General features: G+C 40.6%; 2 protein-coding genes across 2 annotated transcripts; both read left to right on the forward strand.

The window, feature by feature from the left end:
* Positions 1–7,510: 7,510 nt before the first annotated feature.
* LOC125283907 (protein lin-9 homolog) lies at positions 7,511–17,068 on the forward strand. Its single transcript, XM_048227454.1, is given in 16 exon segments — positions 7,511–7,629; positions 8,430–8,462; positions 8,673–8,755; positions 8,891–8,992; positions 9,394–9,524; positions 9,627–9,738; positions 9,740–9,753; positions 10,055–10,212; positions 10,680–10,813; positions 11,492–11,617; positions 11,881–11,982; positions 12,094–12,174; positions 12,266–12,391; positions 13,025–13,207; positions 13,757–13,854; positions 15,778–17,068. Coding segments are annotated over 16 exon segments (1,620 nt in total). The 5' UTR covers positions 7,511–7,598; the 3' UTR covers positions 15,884–17,068.
* Positions 17,069–17,285: 217 nt separating this feature from the next.
* zgc:162964 (uncharacterized protein LOC560569 homolog) lies at positions 17,286–22,721 on the forward strand. Its single transcript, XM_048227455.1, has 8 exons — positions 17,286–17,811; positions 18,189–18,330; positions 18,576–18,716; positions 19,219–19,377; positions 20,126–20,294; positions 20,496–20,640; positions 21,228–21,500; positions 21,923–22,721. Exons 1-8 carry the CDS (start codon positions 17,574–17,576, stop codon positions 22,123–22,125), a joined length of 1,470 nt encoding a protein of 489 aa, XP_048083412.1. The 5' UTR covers positions 17,286–17,573; the 3' UTR covers positions 22,126–22,721.
* The last annotated feature ends 1,144 nt before the right edge of the window (positions 22,722–23,865 follow it).

The following is a 23,865-nucleotide window of genomic DNA, read 5'->3' on the forward strand; positions in this document are numbered from 1 at the left end:
CACTATTGCGTTCCCTCGCAATAGTTTTGCGTTCCCTCACAATAGTTTTGCGCTCCCTTGCAATAGTTTTGCGTTCCCCACGCAACAGTTTTGCGTTCCCTCACAATACTTTTGCGTTCCCTCGCAATACCTTTGCGTTCCCTCGCAGTACTTTCTGCGTTCCCTCGCAATACCTTTTTGTGTTCCTCAGGATATTTTTTTGTTGTTGCTTTGCAGTTTCAACTTGGGCTCCGTACATTTCAGTCCCCATTCACGCAGCGCTGTCAGCGCGTTACTTGAATTCAGAATTCATAACTGTAGAATACCTATTATATTAAGTTCATGGTCAGTGTCATATCAGAGTGCACAGTGAGTGAGTGGGATCTAGTGGGGAGAGAGCTGGGGAGAGGGTAGGCTAACTCAATGCACACACACACACACACACACACAGCAGACGGCAACATGGATTCACAAGAGAACGGGATCCGTGAGAGGAGAAATAGTTGCTGCAACTTGAACAGCCGTGAGGCTCCTTATGAACTGGCATAACTATTAGTTGCCAGCCTCACACAGTAACATTAAAGTGAGGATTTTGAAAGTATCATTTGTCCAATTCGACATGGGATGTGGTGCGGCTCGCTGAGGGAGCAGCTGTTGACTACTGACTGGGTGTTTCTCCAAATGTTAGCTCAGTTGTTGTTAAACATGGTGGAGCGACACAACGTTCCTCAAACTGCTGTCTGCAAAATGGCAAGCAATGTCGTTCAAAACACATTCACATGTTAATGACGTCAAGCACAATATTTCGGGGAGAGAACACAAAAAGTATAGCGAGGGAACTCAATATTTAGGGAGCAAAAAAGTATTTTGTGGGAATGAGGGACAAAGTCTAAAAATATTTACCAACGTGACCCTTCCGGGGCTCCGTATTTCCAGCCTCTCACATTAGCCTTCAGTTCATTTGGATTGCAGTCACCATCATGGATAACCTGGACTTTATTGAGTTTTACTTTAACCTGGGCCTGATCCTGAGGAACATAAAACAATATTTACGAGGGCATAAAAAGTATTACGAGGGAACGCAAAAACAATATTTACCAACGTGACCCTTCCTGGACTCCGTAATAATCTACGGAGCCCCCCTGGGGACAGGGTGGGCAATATTTTTAGACCGCACTTTTTGCGTTCCCCGCTCAATACTTTTTGCGTTCCCTCGCGATAGTTTTTGCATTCCCACGCAATACTTTTGCTTTCCCTCGCAATAGTTTGGAGTGGGCTATTGCAGGACTCTGTATTCCCAGTCTGGCGTAGGAGACACACAGGTCCGTTGGTTCGGACATCATGGATAACCTCAACTTGATTATGTTTTACTTTAACATGGGGTTCACATACATAAATATGGGTAACACTTTATAATAACTACACACAATTCATCATTTATTAAGCCTTTGTTACTTATTAGTTAATGGTTTGTTCATCATTAGTAATTTCTTGTTCATACATAATTTATCATCAGTAAAGCATTTGTTCACACAATTATAAATGGTTTGTTCATAGTAAATAAGCCTATCCAAAAAAATATGTTTGTAAGTACATGATTTATACTTAATAAGTAATTATAATAATTTATTATAAACCAGTTGCAAACTATTACAAAATGCTTTGTTCATCATTTGTAAAGCATTGTTCCTATGTTAATTATAATAAATAAAGTATTTGTACACACAGTTATAAATGGTTTGTTCATAGTAAATAAGCCTATATCTAAAATATGTTTATGAATTATTGTTAATACTTAATAAATTATGCAATATACACATGCACTAATGATTTGTTAGGGTGAGGATACATATTTTATAAACCACTTCCTAATACTATAATTCATGATTAACTCAGGGGTTACAAGTGGTTAGTTAATGATATTTTGTGAGCTTATCTAAAGTGAGGACTTTCTATGCCTTGCTACACATTTTCAAATGAGTTGTAAAGATTACATTCACATTCATTCATTTAGCAGACAAGTGACGTACACATGTCAATTAAATTGAAGGCCATTGACATAACAGTGAAAGCTGGGAATCAAACCTCCAACTTTTCAGGCTACTCACATGCTAGTCCAGCTCCTTATCCACTACACTACCTTGGCCCAAATAGAAACCCCTACAACTATGCAAGAGTTTCTGTTTTCTTGTACACACTGTTTTTAAACATCTGTAAACTATTTTTAAATGCTGTATTCTTCATTTGTAAAGCATTATTCCTACATTGATTCTCATCTGTAATTCATGTTTACACACAGTTAAAAATGGTTTGTTCATAGTAAACACGCATATCTATATTATATTTTTGAATTGACTGTTGTAATACTACTGGGCAGAGGTAGTGTAGTGGATAGGGAGCCAGGTTAACATGCTGTAACCCATACAGTTGGGGGTTCAAACCCCGGTGTCCACCAATGTGGCCTTGCCCTTAAATTTAATTGACATGTGTAAGTCGCTTTGGGTGAAAGTGTCGGCTAAATGAATAAATGCAAGTGTAAACTTTATAACTCATTTGTAAATGTGTTGCAAGGCATAAAACGTCCTCACTTTAGATGAGCTCACAAAATATCATTAACTAACCATTTATTATTAATTATAGTATTAGGAAGTGGTTTATAAAATATGTATCCTCACCCTAACTAATCATTAGTGCATGTATGTATCTAACAACTGTTAAATAATGGAAATATTACTTAATCAAAAACATATTATTGCATCATTTATTAAGTATTAACAATAATGTATAAACATATTTAAGATATAGGCTTATTTACTATGAACAAACTATTTATAACTGTGTGAACAAATGCTTTACTGATGATGAATAAGAAATTACTAATGAAGAACAAACCATTAACTAATAAGTAATAAAGGCTTAATAAATGATGAATTGTGTGTAGTTATTATAAAGTGTTACCAAAATATGCTGGAGGCTTTGGCGGTGAGACACAATGTGGTTATGTGCTTGAAGACTAACTTGAAGCGTATTTTAAAGAAAAAAACGTCTGTTTCGTTACAGCTAGAAGATGCCGTGTGCTTTATCCGGGACGAACTCCGAGGCTCTGGAGGCCTGCATGGCTACAAAGTTATGCACGCCAGATGCGTCGAAAAGGGCATGTCCATCCGAAAGGAGGATGTTCGGATGATATTGTCGACACTGGATCCAGAGAGTACAGAACTCAGGAGACGCCGGAGACTGTCTCGAAGGGCTTACTTTGCCAAGGGACCAAATTTTATTTGGCATGTAGACTCCTACGATAAGTTGAAGCCCTTTGGCATCTGTATCAACGGGGCTATTGATGGGTTTTCTAGACGAATGCTATGGTTGAATGCGTACAACACCAGTAGTGACCCTAAGGTTGTTGGTGGGTACTACTTAGAGATGGCCCAAGAGCTTGGGGGATGTCCACGCATTGTCAGGACTGACATGGGGACAGAAAACAGCTCCATCCGTGATATACAGTGCTACTTTCGCCGTAATGACACAGATGCTCATGGAGGTGAGCGAAGCTTCATATATGGGAAAAGCACAAGTAATCAAAGGATAGCTGGTGGGGCTTCCTTCGCAAACAGTGCGTGGACTTCTGGCTGGAACACTTTCACCGTTTAAAAGATGAGGGGGATTTTGTGGGCGATTTCCTGGACAAAAATCTAATGTTGTTTTGTTAAAAGTTTTCTACTTTCATTTCAGGCATAGCCTGCCAGACAGAACCTTGCTTAACCTCGCTCACCTCCATTACATGAGCATCCGTGTGAAGTGTAACTTTCTTCTAAGACTCAGGTCACAGGTAAGTATACTCAGGTAAGTATACTCAGGTAATTTAACTAATTCTTTAAGTAACAGGTACGTTGGTTGGTTGGTTGCAGGTACAGTAAACCAAGTAAAAGTGAATTCAGGTATGTGAGCACATTTTCAGGAAACAGGTAAGGTCACAGGTAGGTATACTCAGGTAGGTGAACTTATTTTTTCAAGTAACAGGTACAGTAAACCAGGTGGATTCAGGTAAGTGAACACATTTTCAGGTAACAGGTAAGTGATTATATTTCTTTTTTTTTTTTTTTTTAAGTAACAGGTACAGTAAACCAAGTGGATTTAGGTAAGTGAACACATTTTCAGGTAACAGGTAAGTGATTACATTTCTTTCTTTTTTTTTTTTAAATTTTAGGGCAGCGATCCACCTACACCCTTTACATTACAGGTCGAGAGTTGGCTTTGGTCTGGAGATACGTCCAGACCTTGTCATGTAACCAGGCTGCTGTTGGTCTGTGGGTCGCAGGTGGTTGGCAGGTGCAGGGTGTGGGGGCTGTGTGTTGTGCGTGTCTGCGTGTTGCATATCTGTATGCTGTGTGTCCCTTGTGTCTGGGGTGTCTCTGTCACCGAGGTGCCAGCGTTTTCGCCGCAGAGTCTGTCCGTCTCCTGTCTGTACGAGGTAGCTTCTGTGTGTGTGTGCATGTTTTGTTACCGTTGCGGGTCTCCATGATCCATACTTACCGGTAGTTCAGACAACTTGTCATATATGTATGTACATTACATTGTAATGGCTCGAGTAGCCTTCAGACAGTGGTCTGAGGAAGTTTGGAAAATATTCAGTTGCTTAAAATGCGTTTGATCTATTTTTCCACCTCTGCAGGATGAACTGGACTGCACATACCTGGAACAACCACCTGATTCGTCCTTCAAAGAATGTGCATGTTCCCCATGGTCGACCTGATGCTATGTACACTATTCCAGAGTTATATGGCACAGAGGACCATTTGTGCCCCGTGGAAGAGGAGGATCTGGCCAGGTGTGAGGAGTTTTGCACCCATTGCCGTGCCATTGCCTGTAACGATGATCTGTTCACCCTCTGTACCAGCATAATGGCAGAAAGAAACTTACAGGTTCCTGTGGATGCATACATGGCCATTGAGCTCTACCTTTCACTGAGATCAGAGCTCACCAGGTTCTTCAATCTTGATAGAGTGGCTTTTGGACATGACACATAGACTGCAACTACTCCCAAAAAGATGTGGTCCCATATGTGCAAACACTAACTTAACTACATTTCACAATACAACACAGTGTTCTGCATTGTTTATTTGCAGAGCTGCATGCACGTTGTCATGCAAATGTCATGCAAATGTCATCTAAAACTATTTTACATTTACATTATGTTTACATCTTTGTGTTTTTTTTTTCAAAACCATAATTTGGAACATTGTAGTGCTTGAAAAGGTGTGTTGATAAAGCAGTGCTCCCCTACAATACATACAAAATATTGCCTGGAATTAAAATGTATGTCTTGGCATAACATTTGTCATTTGTTTTTTCAACAACCTTTGTTGCAATGCACAATTTGATTTTACTATACAAATCCATGACAGCCCTCTACTGTACATCTATGAAGGAATACAGAATGAATGTGCATACTGCAGAAAAAGTGAAAAATGTTCCCAGTTTATTGAACTGATCAATGCACATGGAACAAAGTGCAAACAGCATTATAAAATCAGCCCTCCAGTAAAAATTAATACTTGCTAGGACACAACAGATCTCATTCAAGTAGTTAAAACTGTTGGAGTTAACTCATTAACATCTTAATGCATGAGCCTTAATGCAAGAGTCATCACGCAATGCAGAAACAGGAAATAATATTTTCTGAACAGTATGACATTCCTCAGTGGAAAAAAAACAAACCAACAAGCACACAAGTCCCTGTCATTAACAAACTGCATGGTAAGCTTACATCAGTCTCTAGAAAATGTAAAAAAATACAGGATATAACCTATGAACAAAACACAATTTATCAAATCATACCTAGATTTAATCCATTACCCAAACAGAGCTGGCAAGTATGTTATTAAAATCACAGCGCAGCTCTGGATAGTTGTGGTAACCTACAGGTAGTTTTAAAATGCAGCCACATGTGTGGGATTGTGGTCGTCTTTGAAATTCTGAGGTCTCAATCAACTCAACAGTGATTTTTCCCCAATCAAATTGGATCCAGTGCAGAAGCGGAGGAAAAGCTGAAGCGCCTTCACAGCTTTGGCAGTAGGTATTTTCTGACATAAAACACCATGCAGAACATCAGGTGGCATAGATGTTGCAAAGTGTTGCAAAATCGGACGCCAACTCTCTATGATAAACAATGGTGCCTGAAGGAGAGCCTTGTGTCCCAATTGTGACAGCAGTATGAGATTCTCTTCATTTGGCATTTGCAGGCAATCATGTGTCTCAAGAGCATCAAATAGACCATCCTTCTCCACAGAGTTGAAATCTTCCAAAGCCTTAAGAAGAACCTGTCTTTCGTTATCTGAGACATACTGTAAGAACGAGTCCTTCAAGCTGCTGGTGTTTGTACCATATAAAGCCATTTCAAGAAATGGAGGTGCCAGTTTAACTGGAAAGTAGCGTGCAAACCTCCAACCGACTACTAAAATTCTGGCAACTGCCTGCCATTCCTCAAACTGGTAATCATGCCTAATAAATGGGACTTTAACGTCCCCTCCCAAGGTGCACCTCTCATAAAAATCTGTCCAAAACTCTGTTAGGCAATCTCTTGAAACACCACTACCCTCTCCTTCCTCCAGTGCTCCATTTGGAAGGCGCATCTTGATGGAGACATCCATATTTAAAATATCTGGGTATTTGAAGGCTTGGATCAGATCACTGAGACAATGTCCTCTTCTAATAGTTAGTGTAATTGGTTCATCTGTTGTTTGCCCATCCAGTGTATCTGGAACATCTAGATAAATGGATAGTGATGTGGATAGAGGGAGAGAGAGAGAGATAAAGAGGGAACGCAAAAGTATTGCGAGGAGCATAAAAGTATGGGGGGAAGCATAAAAAGTATTGCGGTCTAAAAATATTGCCCACCCTGTCCCCAGGGGGGCTCCGTAATAATCACTGCTCACTGCCAACGAAAAAAAAAATGATCCTGAGGAACACAAAAAGGTATTGCGAGGGAACGCAAAAAGTATTGCGAGGGAACGCAAAAGTTGTTGCAAGGGAACGCAAAAGTATTGAGAGGGAACGCAAAACTATTGCGAAGGAATGCAAAACTATTGCGAGGGAACGCAATAGTGCAGTCTAAAAATATTTACCAATGTGACCCTTCCCGGGCTCCGTATGTTTCTAAGCCACTGGGAGCCACAAAATCCCTGTGACACACATAGGCCCTAGGTTAACATATGATTCTTAGCTTAGTAGTTTCGTCAGTTAAAAAATACAGAAATATACTGAAGATGGTGATAATAATAATATTAATAGTATTACTGGACTATTATCAATCTGAAACCGGCAATGTTTTCTATCAGGCCTAATCATTCAACATAGGTAGCCTAGCCCTATCTTAATTTAATTCTTTATTTCATCTTTTGATTTCTGTATTTTATGAAGCATTGATTACTTTCAAGAAAATTTCTTCCTGATATTAATCACATTTTAGCAACTCCCTAGGTAGGAATTGGCCTTTTGTGGAAAGAACCAACTTGGTAGTTTGCAGTGTGCACTCCTTTCGAATGGCCCTCTTCAGCCGTCTCCATCCCACAATGCACCCCGACCGGCAGCCTTTGAAAACGTAGCGCGGCTGATTCAAGATGGCGGAGATGGAACAGCTGCTGGACGAAAGTGAGTAACCAGCTAACGACGATACACTGGTGGATATTTTGTAGACGTACTATGTTTCAGCTTTAGACGACCGTGTACCAGCGTAATGGCCACTTGACAAGACGCTGTGTGCTTATTTACTCAACGTTACACAGTTTACAACCACTTAACGTTATTGTTGCAAAAATTGCTTTTCAGCTTAGGACCAGCTGCTGACTTTCGTCTACCAGTTGTTCTCACTTGCTCTGTTTTGACTTTTGCTTTTTGGTTAGTCAGCTAAATATTCGGATTTGTTTTATCCCGGTTTTGGCTTCTCGTGAACTATTTTAAGACCTATGTCAGTTGGCTTGTCTGTCTGTTAATTCGACTGTTTAATTTTAGCTACTGTGGCTAGCTGATGAGGGTCCTAGCTAAGATAGTTGGCTTGCTACTGGATACCTTCGTAGCTAGAGCTAGCTCCAAACTAGCCAACTAGCCTTTACCTGTATCTGACAGGCTGTCATTTCATAAATACTGCGTCTGGAGGCCTTGGTTAATGTTGTCGATTAATGATGGCTAGATTTCAAAGAAGCAGCTAGAGACATTGACATAGACTCCGACCCCCTGCGCTGCAGTTCGTATTGGCCGTAAATTATTATGTCGACACCAATTTCATAACAAATTAGGCCTTTTTCGTCTGAACATTTGTCACTAGCTAGGTGATGTTAGCTTGCTAATGTTAATAATTTAAACACAATTTATCTAAGAGGGTTTGCTTTAAATACAGTAAGTTAAAGAACACACTTGACATTCCATTTAACAGTTTACCTTTCTCCCGTCAGGTTCGTCAGCAAAAGCTCTTGTCAGTCTGAAAGGTAATGCCACCCACGGTGCAGCAACTGATGAGGCTAATAAACATTTAAATTTCCCACAAGAATTTGTATTAACCATAAAACAAATAATTTTAATGAGCCATAAAGCAATATTGGTCCTAACTCTATAATTGTTCGAAATCTTTCATCCATTCTTTTTGTGCACTATGTTTCTATCATCATGAAGTATTTGTTTCAAACCTTGATTTTCAGAAGGTTTATCAAACACTTGGAGTGAGAAACATGGCTCATCCAGATCTCCAAAGGGAAGAGCAGATTTTTCACCTGTGGAGAATGTAAGCCTGACCACTTTTCTGTAATTCTTATTGCGCCTTAGTCTTAGTAGTTAGTCTTATGGAGTAGCCTAATGATGCAGTAGTAATCTCTGCTTGGAGGCCATTTAGCCTTTGTCTTTCTGATATTAATTGCAGACCAGGGGCTCAAAGAGGAGCCGTGTTTTGTCTGAGGAGGATGAAGGGCCAGTCACCTCCAGATCGCCTAGGAGGAGTCATAGAGTGACAACTATGCCACAGGTTAGTCTATGTATTTATCTACACCAGTGAACATGATGTTATCGATTGTAATCATAAATGGACAACTTATTGCTAGAGACCTAGAAAAGATTGGGCTCTGCAAAAACAAAATTTATCCAGAATTTTGTTTCACCTTTGCTTTGTTTCATGTTATTGTATAGAATTGGGAATATAGTAAAGAAAGTCATTATGTTTGTGACATTTTTATTTATCTGCACAGATTGTGTTTATTTATAATAATGTATTGCTGTTTAGATAAATATCTCTAAATGACTAAAATGCCTCAACTAAGCCCTCCTAAGTCTGCAACTGTCCTCATGGGTTTATGGTCCCTGGAGATTAGGTTACATTACAAGTTATAGCAACATCATCACTCTCTACTTTTACCATCCTCCCTCCAGAAATTTGCTGATTTTGCAGTCCCAGACAAAAAGGCATCTCAGAAGATTGGACTGAGATTAAGGAATTTATTGAAATTGCCTAAAGCACACAAGTGGTGCATATATGAATGGTTTTATTCAAACATTGATGGGTATGTTACCCTGCACCTTTTTTGTTAATAGCTCTCTGCTATTTATGACATTTCTCTATGAACCACACACTGCCACTTAACTGCTTTTCCTACATTGTCTAGACCTTTATTTGAAGGAGACAATGACTTCTGCCTCTGCCTGAAAGAGTCATTCCCAGGGCTAAAAACAAGGAAGTTGACAAGAGTTGAATGGGCAACAATCAGAAGATTGATGGGGAAAACCTAGAAGGTGATGCAGCATATGTAACTCTGGTGTCTCTTGAGGTTTCAAATCAGCAGTGCATCACTGTATACTTCTAGTTTTATGCATTAACAATTATGTAAATAAGGATTTTTGAATAATAACTTAAAAAAAATACAGTGCAATCTCTGGTGTTTGTATCATTTTGACTTGTTGGTGCAGCCACAGCTTAATCCTGTTTGCTTCACCAGGCAACTGTTGGCCTCAGTCAGTGTTCATTGCACTGTTCATTGTAAATGTCATTTTTGATTGCAGTAGATTGACTGTAAACTGTGACTGTGTTGGGCAGGTGTTCATCTGGATTCTTTGCGGAGGAGCGGTCAGCCCTGGAGCAGAAGAGGCAGAAGATTCGACTTCTGCAGCAGCGCAAGCTCGCAGACTTGGCACAATGCAAAGACTTGCCCGAGGAGATCCCCTTGCCCTTGGTCATAGGAACCAAAGTCACAGGTAAGAATTAGTGGAAAGGTCTAGGTGGCAGGGGTTTACGTTGAGCATTTTTTAGCAAGCATTGGTGTTTTGTTTGGGTGGGTGGAGGACTAGAACTAATTCCAGCAGATGGCAGTGTTTATGTGTTTAGATATTTAAGGTCATCATCACTGCATGAGGACAATACAGATCCTGGCAGTTAGACACTTACAATTATTTTGTCTCAAATAGTATAAAATGTGTCCTACAGTTGATCACTGGGCCATGCTCAGGCTTACGCGTAAATAGCAGGAAGGCATGTCCATGTCATGTGTGAGTCATGTATTCTAGAGACCAAAAAATTCCCTTTGTCATAGTTTTTAGTGCTAGTTAGCAGAAATGACCAGCTAGCCTCGGTGATGAGTGTTGTATATCCTCCTAGACAATGTCGTTTCTTACCACACTTTTTGTGAAAATGTGGGAAACTTAAACACCCATCCCTTCTCCAGCTCGCCTGAGAGGTGTTCACGACGGCCTCTTCACGGGCCAAATCGACGCTGTGGACACTGGTGCAGCCACATACAGGGTCACGTTTGACAGAAAGGGTCTAGGGACACACACAGTTCCGGATTATGAAGTCCTTGTAAGTCTGTCGACCACTTGCTCGTACGTGACGTGATTTGCAGGCCTAGTGTCATTTTCATCATAGCTTGTTTGCATACTGTGTCGTAATATTATTTTAGATGAGAGAATTGAACTGTAACTGTTTAGGTCTAATCAGAAAACAACTGAGGTTATTCAGGTTTCAGCTTCAAACACAGCCATGGGGCAGCCGTGGCCTACTGGTTAGCGCTTCGGACTTGTAACCGGAGGGTTGCCAGTTCGAACCCCGACCAGTAGGCACGGCTGAAGTGCCCTTGAGCAAGGCACCTAACCCCTCACTGCTCCCCGAGCGCCGCTGTTGTAGCAGGCAGCTCACTGCGCCAGGATTAGTGTGTGCTTCACCTCACACTGTGCTCACTGTGTGCTGAGTGTGTTTCACTAATTCATGGATTGGGATAAATGCAGAGACCAAATTTCCCTCACGGGATCAAAATAAAAGAGTATATATACTTATACTTATACAATCAATAGTAACATGCTGCACAGTGACACTGCACTGTTTGTACTTTTCTTTTTAGATATCTGAACCATATTGTGCATGACTAGGCTTCCTAGGCCTATTTCTCCGTAGGCTACAGTAGGACATTTAATTAGTTGCTATCTGAAACCTTTTGTCTTGGTGTATACTATACTATATACTGTTATCCTCTGCTTCCAGAGCCATGATCCAGGTGAAACCATGCCACTTTCAGCCTTTGCTCAGAAGCAGCGTCCAGCCCGCCTCCACACCTTCCTGACGCCCACTCGAGAACCGTACCCCTCATCAGCCCCATCTGCACTAATGGTATCAGCCTTTCACGCCCAATAGAGGTTACACTAGACTTGTGTGTTAGGGTAACACATATGCTCAAATGTATATTCAAAAACAAATCTACATCTGTAAAAATGTCTTAAGTTAAATGCAGTGCTTCATCATGGTGCAGCTGTGTTGGTTTGTTTGTCACCAGGATGCAGAGCTAAAGTTCAGTAGGGTTACTGATAATACCCTTCTTTTTGCCCTTCTTCTACAAATGCTCATGCTTTTTTCTGCTGTTTGTTTATCTGCAGGATAATGATCCTTTGCTCGGTCAGTCTCCATGGAAGAGTACCCTGACCACATCAGAGGGAGATACACTTGGCGGCTTTCCAGTCAATTTTCTTGTACAAGTTGTGAGTCATCTCCAAAGATTACGTATTTCTAATTAATTAGGCCCTGATTTTGATTGTATTAAATTTTGTGCTGATTAATAATCAATTAACTTATGAACTTTGTTATTTCAGACACGGTTATCAAAGATCCTCATGGTTAAGAAGGAGCATATAAAACAGTTAAAAGAGATGAATGCAGAAGCTGAAAAACTGGTATGTGTGTGTTCTGAGAAGTAGATGTATTTGTGTATTGTATCTTTCTCAGTGTGTTGAGAAATGTTAACGCCATGATCTGTTTCTACAGAAATCATATGCAATGCCAATAGAATACGAGTTTCAAAGGAGATATGCTACCATTGTGTTGGACCTTGAGCAGCTTAACAAAGACCTCAATAAAGTGCTGCATGAAGTTCAGCAGTATTGCTATAAGGTGATGAGCCATCCTTTCAGACATATACACACAATGTAGGCTATGGATCATTTACCATTGGAAGCCTGTCCTCACATGCCACTTTATTAACCTGCCTGACTAGTTTTCATGTCAAACATGGTGTACTGTGTAACTGAACTTAAGTTAGTTAGGTTAGTAATATGAAGATCATGACTAACATTTAGATTGAGATTGTGTCTTTAGATCTTCATTTACTGGAAGAGACCTTTTTTACACCTTGTCAGGGATTTTGGACATTTGGGAGATGAACCTTTCAATTGTCTTAATTTAATTTTAGGAACTTCATATGACTCTTTGAATAGACTTAAAAGGAAAATTGAACACAAGGAACACTACTGTAAGACAAAATAACTCAATGGAAGAATTTGTATTTCTCGATTTTCAATGATGTTTAGCACTTTAGCTGTACTAGTGCATCTTTAACTGACAAATGGGGTCATGTTCCTGCTGTCATAACAACACTACATTGCAATACCAATGGTGTTCTGGGCACACATTGGCAATGCCCGAGATGTCACACTCCACACTAGAAGTTATTGTATGACTTTAAAGCCGTTACGTTGAGGTCAAAGAACTATTGCATTGCGTTAATCTCGGTAAGCTCCCCCACAGCTGGCTCCAGAGCAGGGCCTTCAGCCCGCGGAGGAGGCCATTGACGTGCGGCGGCGCTGCGAGGAAGAGGCTCAAAAGATGGTCAGGCAGGCCAACGCCCTCCCCAACGGTCAGCACTGCGTCCACAGCCCACGACTCACCCAACTCATCTCCAACCTCACCACACTGCTGCTGCAGATCAAGGCAAGGAGGCAGCACAGTATCCATGTCACAGAGAGCATTTGGAGATTGGGGATTAATGACATGAATGGGATTGTTTATTAATTGAATTTTAATTCATGCTTCAAATCTCCTTGTGGGATTAATTGATTTTGGATATTTAGTTAAGTTGTGTGTGTGTGTGTGTGTGTGTGTGTGTGTGGTTACGTGTCGTGGATATTTGAGTTCATCAGCCAAGTGCACCCCGTAACTTTCAGTGCTGTTTTGAAACACTGTTGATCGGCTGGGCCAGAGTTTTTCTTGTTCTGAATTTCACCTCAAAAGATGGCATACTTCTGATTAATTAGACCCTGTTTCGAATGTTTTAAATGTGTTGAATTTTGTGCTGGTCCAAATAAACACTTTATTTCAGACATTATCAAAGATCAACTGTTCTTGAAGGTTGATTTGATTAGATGCTTTGTCATTGAATTAGTCAGCTAGATTAAATGACATTATATTATAGCATGCAATAATTCTGGTGATATTGTGTGTTCATGCGAAATGAAATAATTACTTTCCATTTTTGTTTAGTGTTTGGCTGAGGGAGGTGATTTGAATTCCTTTGGGTTTAAATCATTGACCGATTCACTCAATGATATCAAAAAGTCAATTGATACTTCTAATGCCAGGTAAGAGCTTTCACTAATTGCATTCTATTACCATGTCATTTTCACCCAAACTTTTCATCCAGCTAACAGTAAAGTGATCATTCTTATTTTGCAAACTGGGTTTCTTGTAACTTCCCTTGTTTGTCTGACGATATAAAGTTGGCCAGTTAGCAACCTAATGATGCTACCATTGAATATAGCTTCTAGAGAAATGTGTCTTCAACATTGGGCAATCGAGGGTAAATTAAGTTGTTAGCATACACTGGGCAGTTAAGTAAACACAATTCCTTCAAATGATTGTGTTCAGAAACAAGCAGAACTCCACATGAATGTAAAACGAATGTATAAAGTCTAACTGTTAGCTAGTTCGCCCATTGACTTCCATTGTGTAAGGTTAGCATTCCCCCTCGTGTGGGGCGGTAACCTTTCCGAACGTCTTAACCGACTGTATGTATAGGCTACTATTATTATGCATGTTTGAAGTCTGACTGAATAAAATGAGTGCTGTAATTATTTACACGCTTTTAGCCTACAATCTCCCCAGATACTATTAAGTAAAGATACACACATCCCAAAACATTTTCATTGTTACGGGCTATCATAATTTCTGTGTCATTCTATTGTCTTTCTGAGTGCGTGCGTGTGCAGCCTACGTGTGTGTAACTGCCTGTATGCGCACAGAAATGTGATAGGTTTGCTTGTTGTACTGCGATTGACAACAATTTCAAACAATCATGACTGACTTAAGATCTCAAATTTGAGTGAATAAAACTTATTTTATTTTTTCTCCTCTCCGTGTCGACGACAATCGAATAGCGCAATGTAAAAGGCAGATGGCTTCTTTGCTACTGATGCATGTTGCAGAGAAACGCTCAAATGCATGTCAATCGAAAGCGGAGGAGCAGGTGGACACCCAGCCCTCCCTGCATGAAACGTCCCTCTTCATTCTGCTAACATTTACAGTAGCTATTCTGACCTCTTCCTCAATTTGTCCCTGCTGGGTAACGTCTCTCCTCCATAACGTCTTTCTCCACCTCCTCCGAATCCACCTGTACTTCTCCTTCCCTGTTTCACTACACTGCACATCAAACATAATGTCTGTCTATCTCCTCCGAATCCACCTGTACTTAGCCTTCCTCTGTGTTACTACAATGCACATCAAAGCTGTGTTCCACTCCTTTAGCCTGTGCACTCGATGTCGACGGCCCTGCACCCGCTGTAACAGTCGACCTTGGGGTGAACATTTCTGTGATTTTGACACATTTTGCTGCGTCCACTTGTAGTCTTTTTAGCCTTTTGTCTCGCAGCTTCTGTGCGCCCCCCTTGCGCTTTTGTGGTTTATTAGGCCTACTATCCATTTTCACAATTTCAGACGGAAACTCACTTCTCTCCGCGGTCAGACAGCTCAAATGGCAAAATTTGATAACCCTGGGAGGGCTGAGATGTCATTGGACTAGCCCGATGTCCGTCAAGAAAATTAACCAATGGGCCACGTTTCGTGTCTCAAATGGGCTACCGTCGCGGTGGATATTTGTTTAATTATTATTAAATAATAACAGCCCCGGCCCAAAATGTGCGTCGGCCCGCCCGGCATGCCCGATGGCCAGTCCATGCCTGGTTGAACAGCTTGCCCTAGGGCATTTGCTTAATCTTTTTGCATTAAATAATGGTCTTTGCTTCCATTGAGGATATATATATATATATATATATATATATATATATATAAATATATATATGGATGGATGGTGCTACAACCCATATTGCAGTGGTGTGTTGGACATCCACGGTTAAAACAAAAATATATATATATAAATGCAGAGTGACTGTGGGTAATCATGTTTTCAATATTGACCAACATAATCATGATTATGATTTTTGCCATGATCAAGCAGCCCTACCTTCCCTGCCTCAGTTTGTGACTGCATGCTTTTCTCCACTGCACAGCTGCTTCCAGAACAACGTGGAGATTCATGTGTCCCACATCCAGAGCGGCCTGAGTCAGCTGGGGAACCTCCACGCCTTCACCACCAACAACACCCACAGCGCTTAATTCCTCCAGCATTTAGTACATATCTAAAGATCACTCTGTACATATCCTCTGACATAATCTTAATATACCTCGGACAGCAAGAAGTGCAATTTCAAAACCTCCAGAGAACATTACTCTTGAAAGGCCAGAGAGTTGGAATGAGTGGAGTTTTATGCAAGAGATTTGTGAGATGGGTAACATTTTTGCATAGTGCACACACATAATCAGGGTTCACCTCCTAAACACATATGCACACACACGCACACGCACGCACACACTAGATTGCAAAGAAATGGACTGTTTCACCCTCTTCTCATACATCACTCGCTGTTCCCAGGACCAGCCCTGTTTCCATGCTGAGCTTTTCACATTGATCTGTTTTGATTGCTTCCCTTAAATGGAAGTAGAAACATTTTGATTGTCCATAGCTGCACTTCTGGCCTTCAACTCCCTTTTAAGGGTCTGTTTCACTTTGAACCTCATTCTCACTTGTATTTTTTAGCACATTTATGAAAGTTATTTGTTTCTTCTTCTACAGCTGCAAACTGTAATTGGGTCTGCTAATTTGTATCAGTAGATGACGTGGGGCTCTGAATTGACATTGCACAGTAATAGACTTGTTACACAAAATCTCTGCATACAAGGATGTAGAGAGCAGTGGTTTGTGTTTTGCTGAAGGGTTTTTGATGGTTTTTTTTTTTTTTTATTGCATGGGATGTTTGTTAAAAAGCAAAATGTCATAGCATTGCTATTCATCTTTCCAATTTTAATTTCTGTACATTTGTAGGTGAACACTCAAAATGAGTGATTTCACAGAAATGCATACCTGAAAAAAAATACTTTAACAATATTCTGTGCTATTTTTGTACTCCTGGTAGTGTGTTTATAAGTTCGAATAAGTATTTATAATCTCTGGAGTTCTGAGATGCCTGTAATGTTATGTGTAAATACTTCTAAATGATTTTTATCACAAGTCTTTGTACAGTTATTACCATAATTCTGGAAATGTATGTTAAAAGTAGATACTTTCCTCCAGTAGTTATTTTGCTTAAATTGCAATGATCTCCCAACATAAGATCTTATTTATAAGTATATTTTATTGCATTTATGGTGCGTCAATCTCTTAAACCAAAATGGTGCACATTTTCCCTATGCAAAACTGCCTTCGAAAATCTTGTTTCCCTTGATGTGTGAAATTAAAATGATTTCTCCCACTTTCATTGGTCTCCATGAACAAGCCAGGCCAACCTTTGTTCTCTTAGTTATTATCATCAAGGTTTCCTAGGCTCATTCAACTTCATGCAGTGCTGCGCAGATCTGGCTGTAGGAATACGTGAAGCCTACTGGATTTTTGCGTAACGCATCACGTTCAGCCAGATCTGCGCAGCGCCTGATGTGATAACGTAGTGACCGCGCCAGCACAAGTTTAAGTCAAGTGTCTAGTTACACCTGTTACCCTACTGGCCAGGTGCATACCTTGCTTAAGTCAATCGTATATACCGCCTTGTGAATGACACTTGTTATTACTATAGCCTAATCCTTGCTATTAGAACAGTGCTTTTCGTTGAAGCTAATGTGTTGACTTTTACGCACAAGGTTCTGTCATTAAACGTGTACGCGTAAAGAGTCGACAAATAAGAGCATTTCCGGGAGTGAGTACGGAAGGCAGTAGGCTACGTGGCCACCTTGTTTGACAGTTCGAAGTGGAGCTATGACTATGGAAGTGCCTAAAACAGAGGCTGACAGCGGTAGCCCCACTGCTCATCAGAATGGTTCTGACAACCCACAGACGACCTCGGAATTCGGTGCCCAGGTGGAACTTTCACAGTCCTTAGAAAGGACAGAGACTGATTTGCGCCCCGACGAAAATGTGGCACATTGGTATATAGACAACAACTGGGGTCTCTCGCTGGAGGAATTGTTTGATATGTCACTGATCTTTCTGAAAGGTAATAACCATGTATCATACACAGATTCATTTAGGCTATTGACAATATAGGCCTATAATAGCCAACAATGGATGAATGACTTAGCCAGTTGTCTCAGACGGCTGGAAATGTTTGTAAGTCTATACTTCTATCCCAACAGACATTTTGCTTCAACTTAAGTTGTGATTAGTGTTTGTGTAGGCTACAAACCTAAGACATGTCTTATTCTGCACATAATTTTGTTTTGACAATCAGTATTCTCAGGTAACAAATTGTGTTCAACACATTCATTACCTTATCTGAGTTTCAGTCAGTGTTTCACCAAATATGTCAACTCACCAGCATCATGTTCTCCAAGGTGATTCTAGTTGCTGACAGTACTTGTTTAACATTTAAAGAGAAAGATGGCAAAGCTTTCCAACCAACCTATGAGGAAAAACTGAAGCTGGTTGCCCTGCATAAACAGGCATGTCAAGGGCCATATGACCCTGATGCCTGTCCAGAAGTAGGTTTCTTCGATGTCTTAGGAAATGACAGAAGGTATGTCAACAGAAATGTACCAGTGTGAAGATATACAAGTGCAAATCTGGTCTTAAAATCACATGTTTATGTAGCTTAATACAAATACTTAATACAAATGTTCAATAATACAATACTATTTTCAACTATTTTATACACACATTTTCACAGTGATTAGGCCACATCTAAAAGCCAGGTTGCTTGTAATTCATCCCATTTTTCATATAATGTGCAATTTGATTCACTTCTGTTCATTGGTCTGACAGGAAAGTATGGGCAAGCCTTGGCAAAATGACAAAAGAAGATGCCATGGCAGAATTCATTAAGCTGCTGAACACCTGTTGTCCTTTATTCTCTCCTTATGTTACATCTCATAAGATAGAAAAAGAAGAACAGGAGAGAAAAAGGTAAGCCTCAGCTTCATTTCCAATCTTTTGCAGAGCCACAATTGTTTATTTTGGTTCCCACACATCTTAGTACTAATCTGGAACTGACTCTGTTTCAAGCGATCCCAGGCAGTCTCTCTATGGCCCAAATCAGTTTGTTTCTCCACATCTTGTTAGTGTGAAGACAGTAGGTCATGGAAACAGAAGGCAGCAGTCTCAGTCCAGGTGTAATGCATCTGGTTTTTCCCGTTTGGACTGAAATGCAAGTCTTAAAGAGTCATTAGGGAGTTGGATGAGAGGGCAGCAGATAACCCATTGATTTTTATTTGCCTTGATCACTTGGACTGCCCCAACTGGACCTGGTTTAAAGCTGAAGTGTGGTTATAATTAATGCTAAGCTCTTCCCTAATCTATTGTTCACAATCAGACAAACCATTGTATAGGATATGTTAGCATTACCTTTTGACCTTTCAAAAACCTCTTCCAAAGGCTAAGTGTAATGTCTTCTCTTTGCTGACTGCAGAAAGGAGGAGGAAGAGCGACTCAGGTTGGAGAGAGAGGAGATGGAGCGACGACGACAGGAAGAGGAACAGTGTCGCAGAGAGCAGCAGGAACAACAGCAGCGTGAGGAGGAGAAGAGGAGACGAGAGGAAGAGGAGCGACTACGGATGGAAGAGCAGAAGTAAGTGGGCTTGCTCAAGCTAAAAGTCCTGCCATCTAATATAACATTAGGTGGCAGCAAGGCATCAAGGCATGTCCAAATCAAATGTTTGTGTAAAATTCTGCCTTGTAAGATACCTTGATTTTGCTGAATTTTGAAGGCAGTGTACATAATGTGTACATGATGCCTTCAAGGGAAAATTCTTCAGAATGTCTCTGCTTCAACACTCACTAATTAAAGTCAGCTGTCCTGTGTCCTGCTATGTCCTGGCAACGGCGTTCTGTGTTGCTATCTTGCTAGGCCATCCAAAACAAAGTTCATAGCTGGCACATTAATTATTCCCCTTATTCAGGCAGTGGCCATTGTGAACCAAAATGAGGCTACAGGTACACAAACCATAGGAGGTGGCAAAAATGCATTAATTATATAGTCAGTGTACCCTGTAGTGTACAATGGCCGCCGCCTGAATAAGGCGAATGACAAGTGACTCGTTAGACAGTTGAAAGCAGCAAGGCAGTTGGCAGCTGCCTTCCATTTTGGACAAACCCTACAGTATGTCTGCTCTCTGGGTATTACAGTTGAAGTCATTGAGAGCTTAGTAAATTTACCTTCGGGCCAAGTTTTTGACCACAAACCTCAAACATATTGCTGCTGTCACATTTCTACAACAAAAACACTCACACTCAGTATTTAATTTACCCCCAGTTCCATGATATTGTATAAACAATGTGTGAAAATCATTAGAGTAAAATTAATCTTGCCATGACAGACAACAGATCATGGCAGCCCTGAATGCCCAGACATCAGTCCAGTTCCAGCAGTACGCTGCCCAGCAGTGCCCAGATGACCCAGAGCAGCAGCAATTCCTCATCCAACAGCTGCAAGAGCAACACTACCAGCAATACATACAGCAGGCATGGCAACTATCCCAGCAACAGGTACAGTGTTTCAAATTACTCAACAGCTGAACAAGAAGAATTGCTTAACTGTGGTTTGGAATGTATTCCAGACGCTCAAGTGGATTTAATGTCATAACTGAGTCTCTGTAGTTTGCCCCAGCTACAGTAACTAGACCTCCTGTAGAACTGAGCGTCATCGGTCTACAGCATATTAAAGACCCATGCCTTTTTATCCAGCAGACTACTTTGGAGACCCAACAGGTCGAGTCTCCAGATAACAGAGAGCAAAGTGAGGCCTGTGCGGCTCCTCACAGTGAGAGTGTGAATGATCATCTGGACACTAGCTCCCTTTCACAAGAAGAAAGAGACACTGCTACACCACCAGGTATGTTTGATTTATGCCTATTGCCTACAATGCACTCCATTGAGAACTTTGTAATAAGAGTGATGTCTTTAATAAACCTTCAGTACATGTTTAGGAAGCAACTCTTTGATGTGCTCAACACCACAGTACAGTGATATTGACCCAGCACAAAGATACTGACCCCCCAGCACAATGATACTGACCCTTGCAGCACAAAGATACTGACTCCCCAGCACAATGATACTGACCCTTGCAGCACAATGATACTGACCCCACAGCACAATGATACTGACCAAGTACAATGATACTGACCCCGCAGTACAATGATACTGACCCCGCAGCACAATGATACTGACCCAGTACAATGATACTGACCCTGCAGCACAATGATACTGACCTTTGCAGTACAGTGCTGCCGACATCTGCAAAAATGCATTATATCTTATGACTGAAAGGTCATAAGGTATGTATTGATTGATACAGTTCAGATACTCTTTTCCATTGAAGTTTTTAGAATCTCTTCAAAACGCTGACCTTGAGTCATTCTTTAGAGAGCTCTCAACAACATGCCTGTGCTGAACTTTTCCTTGTGTCCTTCATGTTTTAAGGGATCTCGGCCCCATCCATGTGGACAAGGCCACTTATCAAAGAGTTTAAGGAAAAGATGCACGATGATCCAGACTCTATAATCACAGTTGGTAGGGGTGAAGTGGTTACAATACGTGTTCCTACCAATGAAGATGGCAAGTATATGTTCTGGGAGTTTGCCACAGATCACTATGACATTGGTTTTGGGCTCTACTTTGAGTGGACAAATTTGGCTACTGGTTCCAGCAGTGTTAGCACCGGGATTGAACCTAGCGATGAGGACACAGGAAATGGTGAGCATGGACATCCACACATTCACTCATATGTTATGAAATCGTTGGGTATAGTATGTTTAATACAGTCATGGTAAATTACAACAATTAGAACCAGCCTACTGTGTCTCCAGTGTTTTATATAGGCACTGTGTTAGTCACAGTGTATTTACAATTTAAATGGATTTCCAGTGGGATAAGATAATAGGCAGCCTTATATGAGGCCTTGGCATTTTTCATGGAGCATACAGACGTTTTGTGACATTCAGATGTATATTACATCTTCCTCAGACTGTAGTCTTGTACACCTTTTTGAGTAAATATTTTCTTTTTTGAACTTCTGTGTGGTCCAGTTTTCACTTTAAAATTCAGTGATTTATAGTATTTGCTAGTATTTGCTAGATCAACTTTCTTCCTCTCACTATTTGTTTTTCAATTCAAAGGGGAGCCTCCAGAGACAGCAAAGGTCACTCAGACGCCTTTGACCGAGGAAGTCGTGCCCGTTAATCGGCGGGATAGCCACGAGGAAGTGTATGCTGGGAGCCACCAGTATCCAGGGCAGGGGACGTATCTGCTCAAGTTCGACAACTCCTACTCCCTCTGGAGGTCCAAGGTTGTCTACTACAGGGTCTACTACACCAGATAAGGCTGGGAGCTGACCTGTTGGAGCTCAACCATTGTTGCATTACAGCATTATTATTTTTTAAATATTAGAAGGCATTACAAAGATCTACGTCCATGTTTTTTACAAAATATTTTAACACGGTAACCTATTTCAGCTGTATCTGGTGCTGTGGACCTCATGTTGGTGGTTAGACTTAGAGATGACAGTTACAAAGATAGACTGTGCAATAGCATGTTTAGAATAGCTTCACAGCAGTTGTTCTCGTAATTTAAAATCACCTTTCAGCACAAACCTTCACTTTTACTGCTTCTCTTTAAAACAAGAGCCATTAGCTGGACTGATATATGGGGAGCACAGTGCATGGAGTTTGTTTTCCTAAACCTACTTCCCCACTAATGATTTTCAAACATTCTACTTGTATTATAGGCATAATTATAACTTCTTTTCTTTGGACTGATTTGGCTGCTAAGAAGTAAAGAAATGAATAGCCCTGAAGTACAATATATTTTCATAAGTGTGTAGAAGAAATATTTAATGTGTAACCAATTTAGTATCCACATCAGACACATGAAAACAAAACTAATTTAAAAAACTTAAATAAAAAATGTATGAAACAATTGCAATTCAATGTCTTCACTGAGAAATGAACACCAAAGAAAATGGAACTTGTTCTTAATGCACCAATCTAATGTGGTTAAAGAGAAGGTCCCATATGGGCCCTAATTTGAATGATGGGTGAAATGCAAAGTCTTAAATCTAACCAAAGTTAATTCAGTTAATTTAACTACACACATTTAAATGGCTAAATTAACACCATGCTGAAGACCCTTAACCACAAACACTGATGAATCAGTGCATTGCTCCCACATACCATATGATAGCTGTAGCATAGTTCATACAGGAAGACTTTGCTTTTTTGCACAATAACTTAACACTCATTGATAATCCTGACATTAAAGCTGCAGTTGGCAAGTCTGACAGATTGAGGGGACTTAGCCAAAATGTTGAATATTTACAACTCTCATGCCCCTCCCCCACTACCACCGAGCATCCTCTCATCGAGTTTGTGCTCGTCAGTGCTCACCAGACTGTGATTGACAGTCAGATCTCACACAGCCCTGCTCTGATTGGACCAGAAGAACCGGGAGCTGTGGATTTTGTAAAACAAATAACAGGATCTAGGTGGAGGTAGAAGTGCGTTTTTTTTTTCTAAAACCGGCTGATTTATGTTGTTCTGTCGGAGCATAGTGTCAGTTTCAGTGAATATGAATAAAAAAATCTTGCCAACTGCAGCTTTAACCACCACCTAAAAGCTTTGGTTGCACTCCAGGGCCTACAATAGCCCTGTAGGCCCTCAGTGAGGTTAATCACTGCCCTGTGACTGGCACAAACTTCTGAAGTTTTCTTTAGGTACCTAAACTTTACAATGGCCGCTAGGTGCTTAGGTACCTAAAATCCACCAGTTTTGTCCCCTCTTTTCCACTCATAGTTTTCACAATGCTGACATCATCATAGAACTCTCGGGTCTGCCCTAAAGCCTGTACATGGCTTAGCCTATACAACCCACTTATTGATCGTTTTTTAATTGTTTATACAGTACAACTGGAAAGTTTCCAGACCCTTTCAAGTTTTCCACATTTTGTTTTGCTTCAGACTCATCTTAAAATGGATTAAATTATTTTTTTTCCTCATCAGTCTACACATAATACCCCAACATTCCACAAAAAAGCAGGTGTTTGGAGTGTTTTGTAAATGTATAAA

This window comes from Alosa alosa, chromosome 19, assembly GCF_017589495.1.
Source record: "Alosa alosa isolate M-15738 ecotype Scorff River chromosome 19, AALO_Geno_1.1, whole genome shotgun sequence".
Taxonomy (NCBI): Eukaryota; Metazoa; Chordata; class Actinopteri; order Clupeiformes; family Clupeidae; genus Alosa; species Alosa alosa.